General features: G+C 37.9%; 1 protein-coding gene across 5 annotated transcripts; it reads left to right on the forward strand.

Moving 5' to 3' along the window:
* Positions 1–202: 202 nt before the first annotated feature.
* Positions 203–11399, forward strand: FAM217A (family with sequence similarity 217 member A). 5 transcript variants are annotated; one of them, XM_016132588.2, is made up of 7 exons: positions 209–296; positions 1356–1443; positions 3083–3167; positions 3335–3348; positions 3989–4063; positions 4159–4226; positions 9630–11399. In XM_016132588.2, the coding sequence occupies exons 2-7, from the start codon at positions 1381–1383 to the stop codon at positions 10843–10845; spliced, it is 1521 nt and encodes a 506-aa protein (XP_015988074.2). In that variant the 5' UTR covers positions 209–296; positions 1356–1380; the 3' UTR covers positions 10846–11399. The 5 variants fall into 5 exon arrangements, with proteins under 5 accessions (XP_015988075.2, XP_015988074.2, XP_015988073.2 ...); XM_016132589.2 differs by lacking the exon at positions 3335–3348 and having other exon boundaries at positions 203–296; XM_016132587.2 differs by lacking the exon at positions 209–296 and having other exon boundaries at positions 366–1443.
* Positions 11400–13535: the final 2136 nt, after the last annotated feature.

Here is a 13535-nt window from a genome sequence, read left to right on the forward strand (position 1 = left end):
AGTTGCCGGGCGACCCGGCCTCCGGGGAAGCCCGCGGAGCCGCAGCCCCAGCTCAGGCTTGTCTCGCCCGGCCCGGCGCCAGCCCGCGAGCCTCGCAGGCCGTCCACCGCCGAGGGCGCCGCGCTCCCGGCCGGCCGCCGCCCGTTGCCCTCCCTGTCCTCCCGCTGCAGGAAGGCCGAGTCGGAAGGGGCGCCAGTCCAGCCGTTCGCCCCGCACGCGGAGGGGCCCGGGCCTCGGGGAGGCAGCGCTCTAGGAGACGACGCCGGGGACTACACGTGGGCCTGCGGCGCGGCGGGGTAAGAGGCGGAGCCCAGGGCGCCCCCGCGAGCCCGCACCCGCTGTCCCCTTGTCCCGCGCTCGCCACAGAGCTGCGCACAGCCCGGGGAGGGAGGGGGCTTCTGACATCTGGGCTTGGCGCCTTCCTCCGGACACCGACTTCCTCAATCTTCCGCTCTAATTCCCCTTCCCCCGACTCCCAGTCACAGAGACCTGGTCTCTGGGCCCCTCCTCCAGATACAGTGGCCTTTTTCAGGCGCCGGGTGCCCTCCTCCACGGCACACACCTGGGTGGCCCGGGTCAGCGCCACCTACTCAGCCTTCCTCCTCCATGCTTCCATCCCAGTGCCTGGCATTGAGCAGGTGGATCAGTATTGATTGGTTCAAAACCTTCCTGAACTGTATTTTCTATTTCTCCAAGATACACCTCTCTCTCTAGGAGACAATAAAATATAAACGATTAGCAAATATACTGATTACAGTGGTGGCTTTAATTTGTGAGTCTTTCCAGATAGCCATACCCTAAGCCAATGATTGCTTTACTTGTTATCTTATAGTTCTCTAATATTTCTATCTTAAACAGTAGTGAACTTGAATACCATGATAGTTTGATGTGGAAAATAGTGTTTGGTCCTGTGGGCTATTCAATGTCTCTGAACATGGGGTGCTCGCTCTGACTTTGTATATAAGGTTAATCCATTTTCAAACGGAGCACCTGTTCCGAATGATTAAAAGCAGAGTTCATGACCCTGTTTTATAAATCCCAGATGATTCGCTATATTTTTTTCTAACTTACATTTTATCTTCCTCTCTGATAATATCTTTCTCACTTCAGACCTTAATTTCCTAATCTTCTGTCAAATCTTCAAATTTGCTTTTGTCTATACCCCCCTTCCCTTTTTGGTTTAGCTTGCCCCTTATTTCTGGTTGATTTTATATTGTTACCCACACTTTGCCCTCATAGTTCCTTTCTCCTGCTTTCCATTTTCTTGACCTTTATATGGGGAGCCAAAGTTCATGCTTTCTTTAAATCAATGTTGTACCTTACCCATAAATGTGCCTGTCCGACAACCTGTATAGGATTTTAAGGAAACAGAGGAGCAAAATGGGGAGAAGAAATGGTGAGAACTGTGGCACCAACCTGCGTGTGTCAAACATCTCTCATGAGGTATGGCAGATGCTATTGAACTTGAGCATTTGGACAGCAGCTCCCACTGTTAAGACCTAACTCCCTCTGAATCTTACTGCTAAGATCCCTTGCTGCTGTCTCTGTGAGCAGTTTGTCCTGAGTTTTCCTCTTGGCACATTTGGAATATCAGTTGGAAAACTTTTATTTCTTTTAACAAAGGAAAAGTTAACAAGTGTCTCTTGAAATGTCACAACATTTCTAATCACAATTGGATTTCGTTCTATTTTCTCACACATATTTTGTAAAAAATATTGGTAAGACAGGTGGGATATTAAAAGGTATAAACAATTCCCAACCTACAAGGAGTTAAAATCTAGCTGGTTTCATGTGTGATTGACAGTCTTCCTTACCAGTTGACAAATTTGGTGTCATTAATTTTATTTCATGATTTCAATAACCCAAGTCATTAGCTTCCCTTTTCCATGTTAATTTAAGGATATTTCTCTCACATGTTATCTTGTACATTAATGTTTCAGGGTTACATACATAGCTGAGAGAAGCTTGAGAATCTGTCAGGAGGATTTTAAAAATACAAATAATTGGGTCATACCCTCATCCTACTGAATCAGAACCTGTAACATTTTTTTCAACTATTATTTTTTAATAAGCTCCCCAGGTAATTCTCACATGGAGACTAGACCTGAAACATTATTTCAGAGGGCAGAGAATAATGTATTAATTTTAGTTTTCAAAAATCTCCAGAGAAAGAGAATCTGCAGCCTACCTCCTAAGTTTCAACTATCTTTTCTAAAAGGATATAACTTTCTTGTGGATTAGTTATATCCTTATGCTGGATTTAAGCTTATTTCTCCCTATTCCTCCTTAGTGTAGAGATGATACCTAATACCACCTCACATTTTATTTGTATGTTGCTTAGAGTTTAATTTGCAAAGGATTTTATATTTGAGATAGGAAACCACTAAGTTCATTCCTTAAAAAATTACTTTTTGAAAAAATAAACTAATTGCCTCTTCACTTTCCCTTTTCCAGGATAAATGATTACATTCCTCTCCAATACACATCCCACATTTTCCCCCAAAGTGCTCAGCACAATGTCTGGAACATAAATACTCAGTAGATATAGTACCTTTTCCTATTCATTTTTTGGCTTTCTTTTAAGTACTTCCTGAGTGTTTCTCAATATCTGGAGTCCAGAATGAGTAGTGGGCTGGTCAGCATTGAGTAAATATGAGGATTAGGGCATTTTCATTTTTGGTAGAAAGATTTCATAGGCTTTTAGATCTGGTACTCAGCTACAGAAAATTTGGTGAATGTGCCATTGTGTGCCAGGGACGCACTGCACTGGACATTTTATTACATTTATAATTCAGTTTTGAAAACTTGTGTGCCATCATTTTGAACAAAATAAGAATGAAACCATAAATTGTAAAAGCCTTTCCATCTTCTGATTAATTAGTGTTATCAAGCTGATACTAGTTTGATAAGAGAACATTGCATGTTCCTCAAATATGCTGATAGTATCCTTATAGGAAGGAGAGGTGGTCTTGAAGCATTATGCCTTTTGTCACACTCTACCCAAAGGACATGTAAAATTATGTACTTGAGCTTTTAAAATTTTCTTAACATTAAGAGTATCCTAAAAAAAATATTGTTTTAGAACTTATCTCACTGGATTTTGGATTCAGAAGCACCTGTTCCTGAAAATAAAAACCTCCCACCCAGAAGGGATGTTGAAGCAGGTGGTAAGAAATTCTAGATGTGTATATTGATCCTTGTATTTACAAATATAGGAAAATTTATATTCATATTTATAATATGAATAATCATGCACATTAAAGGGGGTTTGTTTTTAGTGTAAGCAGTTTTATGTAACTATTAATTGTCATTTTTCCCCAATACATTCTTTCAGGTAAAATTAACAAGGTAAGGATAAATGGTTTTAAATAATTTAGAAAACATTATTTAAAATTACATGTATGTTCTTTAAAAAATTTTCTTTTTTCAAAGTTAAACTTTAAATTTCATTTTTATAGACTTCTTCAATCAAGAGAGACCTTTGCTTTTTTACAGAGCTGCAACTTGGTCATTAATATTTTATTATATTAAGTTTTTCTTCAATATAACAGAACTATAAATGGAAATTAACTTTGTAATAAATATAGTGTTTTCTAGTCATTGCCAAAAGAGAAATAGTCTCAGCTTTTAAGATACCTAAAGCAGTTAAAATGGTTAATATTTTGTTTTGAAGTAGTGAGAAAACCTTTCATTTACCTTTTTTGATCAAAATATAAAACAATTGTTATTAAAATAAAGGCAATGATATTCAAGATTCATTAGTTAACACTGTTTAGTTGGTATTTATAAGATTATACTAATTCCTGCTGAAATCAGTAAAAAATAATTATATCCATATGTATATAAGGGAGTATTATAGGATTTTACTATATATTCCTTGGTTGGAACTATATATTCCTTAGTTACAACAATAACTATACAGTCTTAGCACACAAACTAGTAAGGAACAGAGATATATTTTGTTTAAAAGTCTTTTGCTGCTTTATAGAGTCATTCGGAAATTCCAGTAGAACAGCTGATGCTAGAACTTAATTTATCAGAGCATGCTCACAAAAGAACACAGGTGGGATTTTATTCATCATACTATTTTCCTAAAATATTATTTTTAAAAAATGAATTCAGTTACTAAAATGTTTTCCATGGCTTTTCTGTTATCAGAATAGTAATCAAGGGTTATTTCAGTTCTGGAGTTATCCTCTTAATGAAGGAAGTACCATGGAGACCAGGTGAGAGCATATTTTTTAAAATCCCTAAATTAGTGAAATAAATTTAAATACAGATGAGCTAACTCATCTGAAATACTAGAACAAAAAACCAGAAGAAAAAGTGTTGAGTGCAAATAATGGAACATTGTAGAAGCTCATCCTTAAATAGGAAATGTCTGGCAAACACCACAGAGGAATCAACATATTGGTAATTGAGAGTTTATGGTGCCATTACAATGAAGGTTTAGATGGATAGAGTTTGGACTTCTCATTGAAGGGAAAATAAATGGTAATAGGAAAGTAATACTCCATGTGCCAGAAACAGTTTTAATTAATTATATGTATTAATTCATTTAACCCTTACAGCAATCCTATAAGGTAGGTACTGTTAAAATCATCCCTGTTTTATAGATGAGAACATTGAGGCAGGATAACAAGTTAAGTAACTTGCCCAAAAGCATACAATTAATGAATGGTAGCACCAGAATGTAAAAAAAGTAACAGTTCATGCTCATTACCACTATAATATATTGCTTCTCAGACCTTACTTGGATTTGAATTCTTATTTTTTGTTTCTTAATCTATCATGTGCATTAGAATTAACTATAATGCTTCTTAAAAAAATAGGTTACTAATATTTGGAAATTAACATTTATTGAACACTGTTGTGTGTCACTTTTATATACAATGTATTATTTAACGGAGAGCTTGAGTTCTAGTCCTCTCTTTGGTATCCAGTTTTGACACTAGGGTGGTTCACTTGATAGTAGCTATCTTCCTAGTCAGAGGCTCAGGATAAACTCACCTAATGCTAAAATTTGAGGGACAAAACCAAGAAATGCTAAAGGAATTGTATTGACTAATGTCCTAAGGGAATGTTGGTACTGGTGGGGATAGGAAAGACTACTTTTACTAGAAAGAACAGGGATTTCAAGGTAAGAGGTCAAATGAAATGAACTGAATTCTATTATACAGAAGAGCAAACATAAAGTGAGTCAGTAGAGTGTGGGCTAGGATCACAGACATGGGATCTCCATCACCTGGGTTTAAATCCCAGCTCCATCACTCTCTAGATGTGTGGCCTTAACCAGCCTTGCTTCAAATTTTCTTTTCCATAAAAAATAAAAAGTACAAGTGCCTATCTCATAGGATTGTTGTCAGGACTAAACTGAATAATGTGTTTGATATGCATTCACTGTTAATACTAGGAAAGCCTAATAACATTGCAGAGTTGGAAGTGAACTATTACTGAGATTTTTGTCCTCAATATACCATCAACAAGTAAAGAGGATAAAAGTAATGTAACTTTAATTTAGAGTTAACATTTTGCAAAGTATGTTTATATAACTGTCTGGGTACTTAGCTCACTGGGGGCAGATGAGTTCAAACCTAGGTTTTCTGCCTCCAGATTCTATGCCCTTTTTACTATAGTGCATGGATTATGTTGTTATCTATTCTAAATTTAAAGTAATTTTCCTGTGGTTTTTCAAAGGCAAGTCAGTATACCTATTTTTTTAGCTAAATGAATATTTATCATTTTCCATAGAAATGAAAGTATTTAAAAATCTTTCAAGATTCCTTTGCTCTCTTTAATGTAAACTGGCATTAAAAGTAGCAGGAAGATAGTGAGACCATAAATATAAGTCAATTAATGGATCAAATCATTCTTTTTTTGAGAAATTTAATATTTTTTATTTTTCAATTATAGTTGGCATACAATATTATGTTAGTTTCAGCTGTACAACATAGTGATTAGACTTCTATATATCTCACAAAGTGATCACCCCATGGGTAAAACTAGTACCCATCTGCCACTGTACATCGTTATTACAATATTATTGACTATATTCCTTATGCTATCCTTTATACCTTTGCGACCATTTTGTAACTACCATTTTCTACTTTTTAATCCCTTCCCCCTTTTTCACTAACTCCTCCCACCCCTCCTCCCATCTGGTAACCCTCGAAATGTTCTCTGTATCTATGATTTTGTTAAGTTTTTTTAATATATGTGTCATTGTTTCTTTTGTTCTTTAGATTCCACACGTATGTGAAATCATATGAACTTTGTCTTTCTCTGACTTACTCCACTCAGCACAATGCCCTCTAGGTCCATCATGAAATATTTTTTTCCATCCTTTTACTTTCTGTCTGTCTGTTTTTTTAATCCGAAGTGAGTCTCCTGTAGGCATCCTACATAAGGGTCTTGTTTTCTTATCCATTCAGCCACCCTGTCTTTTGATTGGAGCATTTAATTCTTTTTCATTTGAAGTGCTTATTGATAGATATGTAGTTATTGCCATTTTTTATTCATATTTTTGATATATATTTTTTTCTTCTTCTTAAATCCCTCCAATATTTCCTGTAATACTGGCTTAGTGATGATGAACTCCTTTAGCTTTTTCATGTCTGAGAAACTCTTTTCTTGGCCTTAGATTCTAAATGATAGCTTTGCTAGGTATAGTAATCTTGGTTGTAGGTCCTTGCTTTTCATCACTTTGAATATTTTGTGCCAAGCCCTCCTGGCTGCAAATTTTCTGTTGAGAAATAGGCTGACAGTCTTAAGGGAGCTCCCTTGTAGGTAACTAATTGTTTTTCTCTTGCTGCTTTGAAGACTCTCTTTTTGTCTTCAACCTTTAGCATTTTAATTATGATGTGCCTTGGTGCCTCTTTAGGTTCATCTTGTTTGGGACTCACTGAACTTCCTGGGGTTGTATGCCTATTTCCTTCACTAGGTTAGGGAAGTTTTCTGAAATTATTTCTTCAAATAGATTTTCAATTTTTTGCTCTCTTTTCCTTCTGGCACCCTTATGATGTGAATTGTTGTTACACTTTATATTGTCCCAAAGGCCCCTTAAACTATCATTTTTGGAGATTTTGTTGTTGTTGTTGCTGTTCCAATTGGGTGTCTTTTGCTGCTACCTTATCCTCTAAATCACTGATTTGATCCTCCACGTCATCCACTCTGTCAATTCCCTCTAATGTACTCTTCATCTCAGATATTGTATTTTTCATTTCTTACTGGTTCCCTTTTATGTTTTCCATCTCCATTTTCACGTTTTCTATCTCTTCATTAAAGTTCTTGCTGAGTTCATCTACTCTTCCCCTAAGTTTCTTTTGCGTCCTTATAACAAATGTTTTGAATTTTGCATCTGTTTGAATGCTTGACTCCACTTTATGTAGTTCTTCTTCTGGAGCTTTGTTCTGTTCTTTCATGTGGGACATCTTCCTTTGCCTCCTTATTTTGGCTGACCCTCCCCCCCCCATGTTTGTTTCTATGTATTAGGTAGGTCGCCTAAGTCTCCCAGTCTTAGAGTGACTTTATATAGTAGATGTCCTTTGGGGCTCAGTGGCACAGTGTTCCCTGGTCAGTTGAGAGAGATTCTTAAGGTGTGTCCCATGTGTGAGTTGTATGTGCCCTCCTGATGTAGCTGAGCCTTGGTTGCTGTTTGCACTTTGATCAGAGAAATTGACCCTTGGGCTGATTGGTTGTGAGAACTGGCCAGTGAGGTATTGACCATATGGAGCAGGATTCACTTTAGCAGGGCTCTGGTGCCTTCCCAGTCTGCCCTTCATATGTGTCCTCCTCACATGAAGCCCTGGAGGGTGCTCCAGCTCCAGTGCTGGTCAAAGCAGGCCACTGGGTGTGCCAGCCTAAGGGCCTTCTGGGAGGGGTCCAGCTGTTGGCCACGTTCAGCCACAGCCTGTGCACTTCCGGGACCACCTAATAAAGTCACCAAACAATCTGCAGATGGCTACAACCTGTGTTGGGCTTAAAGGTGCCTCAAGAGGCCAATGCAGAAAACAAGGCCAGCTGCCGCTAGTGCTAAGCTTGGTGCTACTTGGTAAGAGGTACAGGGAATGCCTAGGCTAGATATTGCTTCTGTGGGTTTTGTGAGTTTTTGAGAGATTTTAGGAAAGTCTGCAGCATATGCTGAGCAGGCTATTTGTATGGAATGAACCATACAAATAGTTGGGAGAGGCGGAGTCTCAGGGAATCACCTGGATGGAGCGACCTGTGTTATTCAGGTTGGTGGAGACTCAGGTATGCGTCTGCACACTGGGAGCAGGTAGGGCTCAACAAAAGAACAATGGACACTGCCAGCACTTCTGTCCGGAAAAAATGCCACCCCTCCAGTCCTCACCCTGAAGCCCGACAACACAGTGTCTCCCTGTATGTCCCCGGCGCTCCTCAAGCAGCTGCCCCAGCGCTGGAACTCAAAGCGAGCAAGTCCATCAGTGAGTAAGTCTGGGCATGGGCCCTTTAAGAGGAGCGTCTGGGATCCCCGCAGCCCTCCATCTCACTCAGCCACAATCTTCGCTGGTTTTTCACAGCCAGAGGTTGTGGGGACTTCTCTTCCTGGCACTGGAACCCTGGGCTGAGTTGCCTAGTGCGAGGCCTGGACCCCTCACTCCTCAGAGGGGAGAGGGGTCTCTCTGCAGCCAAGGTAACCTTCCCAGCTCTTGGATCCCAACACATGGTCAGGGACCGGTTGTTTGGCATCTCTGCCCCTCCTACCAGCCTCTTCTTATGTATATCCCCAGTTGTAGGACTTCTATTCAGCTAGACCTCAGGTGACTTCCAGTTATGGTTGCTCTGTAGTTCTGTTGTAATTTTGGTGTGATCGTGAGAGGGGGCGAGCACAGCATCTAGCTTCTATGCTATCTTGGCCGGTCTTCCTGAATCAAATCTTTCAATGTCAGTATTTCTAGTAAGCTTAAAAAAAAAAAAAAAGCTAACTATAAACTCAGTATTCTATGGCCTGGCTTTTTTGCAGTTTTTATTTTAATATAATACGTAGAGTTATTACTCCTAAAATAAAAGAGCACCATCAGATGAAAATGCTATGGACTACATCTGGGGTAAATTTTGTTCAATAGACATAGTTTTGCTTCCTTTTTTTGTTAGAATAATAATAAAAAACCACAATGGCTGAAGTGGAAGCCTTTATTTAGTAACCTATGTTCTTTAAGTGTTTCCTTTTATCTAATTCGGGGTCGATAACATTTCACTATAATTTCAGTTTGAGTTGAATAATCTCCATTTCAGAAATAATTGCATGTACAATGTATTCATAGGCAAATAGATATAATTAGCCAAAATCTCCATTTTAAATCCATGCCAACTTTAACCTACTGGCCATTCATAAGTCATTAGCCATATGTAGTTATAATGATCTCATTACCTGTGCATGCACAAAGAGATACCCAGTTAATATTTTAATCAATAATTAAATAATTTATATGGTTGTATACAATTAGAGCATATTTGGAAATTAACATATTTCTGTTTCAGATAGATACACATATGCCATTGGGAACTAAACATTAACCAGTCTGAGTAAGGTTATTTATTCATTATCATTATAATAGCATGTTATTTCTAGTCAACAAGTCATTCATTATTAAATCATTTTTTTTAAGGGATTTCAAAAAATCTTCATTGGAAACTGGCCTTAACATAACCAATAATCCCATAAGGCTCTTCACTCTGAACCACTCCTTAAAAAGTGCTGCGGTTGATAAACAAGTTGTTTCTTACCCTGGACTGCAGATGCCAGTAGGTCTCTCCTGGCCCTATGCTGACGGAGACTTTAATGACAGAAATGAACCTCGTATTAATTTATGTTCAACTATGGAACACAACAATGGTGAAACTTTATCTGCTCCAAATTGGAATTCAAAATATGGAATCAGCATTGTAGAAGAAAATTTGACAGATGAAAGTGATTTATCAGAAAATGAAAAAGCGAATGATACTTTACTCAGCTATTTTAAAAAGATGGACCTAAACTTAAAGCCAGAAACAATAGAAAATGTTGAAGAGTCTTTCACAGAGGAACCAAGTGAAGTATTTCCATATCCTGATTTTCTCCCTCCTCCTTTCAATACTCTGGACTTGCACAAATTAGCCCTCTCAAAATCTGAAACTTGGAAAGGAACAGTGGACTCTCCAGAAAGCTGTATTGAACATTTGATAACTCGTTTACTGGAAATGGAACGATTACAACATACAACTATACAAAAAGAAAGGCCAAGACTACAAACCACTTTCTGTACTCCAGCAGTTACCGATCGACCCTCTTCCTCCAAAACTGTGTCCAAAATGAGACAGCCAAAACTTTCTGACTCTGTAAGTCTTCAGCCAACTTGTGTAGATAAAAGTAAAGAAAAAAGAAAAACTAATTCTGGTTCTTGCAAGCTTGAACAAAATGCTTCAAAATGGAATTGGGGCAATGCTGGCAAAGATAAATGGAATTCTAGACCACCATCTCTAAAAAGTTCATCCACAACAAAACAATTGACGGCAACTTATGATGACTTCAAGAATCCCAAAATCTCCATTTTAAATCCATGCCAAGAATTCTCAACCAAACCAACTGCTGCCCAAACAACTCAATCACTGGTTAAAGTGGCCTCAACAAGATCTTGTCTGCCATCAAAGTCTCCAATACCAGTTTCACCCATACCTCTGTCTTTTCCTGAAAATCAGAGGGAAGAAATTAAGGCACCAAGGACCAAAAAGAAACTTTACCAAAAAAACACAGTATTGAACAGACCATTCTATATTCAAAAGCTAAACTGTTTATCACCTTCATTTATAGCTAAAGATACGTGCTCACCCCTTGAGCAAAAATAACTTTTTCATACATCTCAATGTAAGCAAATCTATTCCAAGAAACCCAGCTAAAATATAGTTCATCATTCCGAGATGCAGGTATTAAACACACACACACACACACACACGCACACGCACACGCACACGCACACACACACACACAAATTACTTGAAGTGATGTGGAGTGGAACTTATGGAAATCACTGCTGAGATATCTATATATCAATCTAAGGGCTTCCATGCTGACATATTTGACAATCTTTTGCATGTTGTGTTTCAAAATGTTTCAGTTAGTAAACTGTTGACATTGCTGCTATTTTCTTGTGTTCTATTATACACACGAGTCAGTTACCTCTGTGATTTTTTTTTTTTTTTTTTTTAGTTTTTCCTACTCTGTTACCTTTTTCCTTTCCTTCCCAACTCCACAAATCTCTTTTGTTTGTCATTTTGACTTATCCGCTGAGTATTTGGCCACTAGAAGCTAAAGTTGCTGCTTTAATTAATTTACCAGATCCTCAAAATCCTCCTATGAATCCTTAGAAACTTATCATTTTCCAGGTCCTTTGTCATTTGAAAGCAAGATCAATTTTCTCTGGGGCCTAACTATAGATTTAGGCATGGAATAACCCTCTTCCACTCAGATCTAATCGTTTTGAGATGCCCAAGGAAAAATGGGAAAAGGTCACTGATTACAGGGCAGCCAGATCGCATGTTAATGGGATTTTTTCCCCAAGGCTTTTCATTGCTAGAAGTCTTAACCCTGGTTAGTTGAATCTCAAACTAAGCTAAAGTTTAACTCATTAACTGGTGAAAAGGGAAACAGATCTGATTGACGCTTATTGCACTTAAGAATCAGGAAAACAAAAAAGTAGGTTCTATTGCAGGCTAACAGAAATGGAATCTTTGGGAGTAGAGCTCGAGTACTTTTAATGAAGGTGTTTCTCAGATCACACTTTGAAAAACATTGTAAAGGAAAAACTGGATGTAACATGCCTTGATCAGTTTGGATATTTTGGGGGATAGTGTGCTTTAGTTTTAGTGAATGGTTGGTGAATTCAAAGTTTTTTTTTAAAGATTTATATTAAAATATAGCTAACATATTATATTAGTTTTAAGTGTACACCATAGTTATTCAACATTTATATACCTAAAGAAGTGATCACCATAAGTCCAGCAACCATCCGACACCGTACAAGGCTATTACAATATTATTGACTATATTCCCTATGCTGTATATTACATTCCCATGACTTTGAAATTTGGAAATTTGAAACTCTTATTCCCCTTCACCTCTCCCATCTTTTAAAATTTTTTCAATTAGAGTTGACATTTAGTATTATTTTAGTTTCAGGTGTACAATATAGTGTTTAAACATTTACATAATCTATGAAGTGACCTCAAATTAGTTTTTCTTAAACATTAAAATAAAGCCACATGATTTAAACTTCGAACATTACTGCAAGTTAAAAATGAAAAGTAAAAGGTCTCTCCCCATTCCCCTACCCTACATGTAAAGCCAGTCAATATTAGGTTCGACTTAGGGATATCTCCCACAATAAGATGGAATATTTGATTTAGGGATGGAGGAGATGAATTAAAGAATTCAAATAAATGTTGAGGAGAGCAACTGTACTTTAAGTGTTCTCTCTTCTATCTGTAGTAAAAGAGTAAGGCTCAAATAATTTTCTGAGGCAGGGGTCAAAAAGAGTATGCTTAAGTTTTTAGGTTAATTTCAAGGAATTTTCTGGAACCCTATCACAGCAATAGAAAGTTAACTGTTCAGGGCCCCTTGTTATTAATAGAATTTAACCTAAATCTTGTACAATTAGTGTCATTATCCAAAGTGGTATAACATCCCTTTCACAGATTACAAAAATTTCACTCAGTTCCAATTGGCAAGAATCTTTTGTTTCCCCTATCAACAATCTTCATTCTCATTCTTAACAGCTCTAACTTGAGTCCTGAACCTTATTTACCAGTCCTTTGTACTCATTCTCATTTCTACCTTCTTCATGTGTTGGTATTTTATCTCCTCATCCTAGGGCTATCATGATGTAACTTTTATTTGTAAAACCTTTAGGAAGGGACATGACTGATTTGCTTACCACTGTATCCTGAACAATCATTGCCTGGCACGTAGTACTTTTCAAAGTATTTCAGAAATGGACTTTATCCATCACTGATTGTTATGCGAGACACAGCAGTTACAAGTACTGGTTCCATAGCCAGATTGCTGAGTAACAACTCATTTCCTACTTTTTGCAAGGCATGTGCCAGGCACCAGGTATGGAATGGAGTAATGAAGACACAAATCCAGGTTTTCACCAAGACTACGAGTGGGAGTGGGCATGCCGAGATGGGAAACAGGAGGTAGGGAGGAGCGTTTCGGAGATAGAGGTAATAAGGGATCAGTCTGTCAGAAATTCCATGAAGTTGATTGCTGCACTAAAGAACTGCTTTGGCCCTTTTGAATGTGTGCATTTCAGGGTGGGGAGAGTGGTAACTGATAGGTGAGGGCAAATTTCTTATTGGAAACGATCAAGCTACTTTATTTACGGTGCCATTAGACATTTGGCCAAGTGTATAAGAAATATAATTTTGTTCAGGAAATTTTTGTTAAATTTGGCTTATTCATAAATACCCATATTTAGCTCTCCAATATTGACCTTTTCTCGCTCCTTTTTGGATCTTAACCGAGGTAGATTCTTTCT

The sequence above is a fragment of the Rousettus aegyptiacus genome, unplaced genomic scaffold (genome assembly GCF_014176215.1).
Source record: "Rousettus aegyptiacus isolate mRouAeg1 unplaced genomic scaffold, mRouAeg1.p scaffold_m13_p_1, whole genome shotgun sequence".
Taxonomy (NCBI): Eukaryota; Metazoa; Chordata; class Mammalia; order Chiroptera; family Pteropodidae; genus Rousettus; species Rousettus aegyptiacus.

Coding starts and splice junctions, on each gene's coding strand:
- FAM217A (XM_016132587.2), top strand. CDS start 1,330: ATGTGCCTGTCCGACAACCTGTATAGGATTTTAAGGAAACAGAGGAGC. Junction 4,064..4,158: donor ATGCTCACAAAAGAACACAG/GTGGGATTTTAT, acceptor TTCTGTTATCAG/AATAGTAATCAAGGGTTATT. Junction 4,227..9,629: donor GGAAGTACCATGGAGACCAG/GTGAGAGCATAT, acceptor ATTTTTTTTAAG/GGATTTCAAAAAATCTTCAT.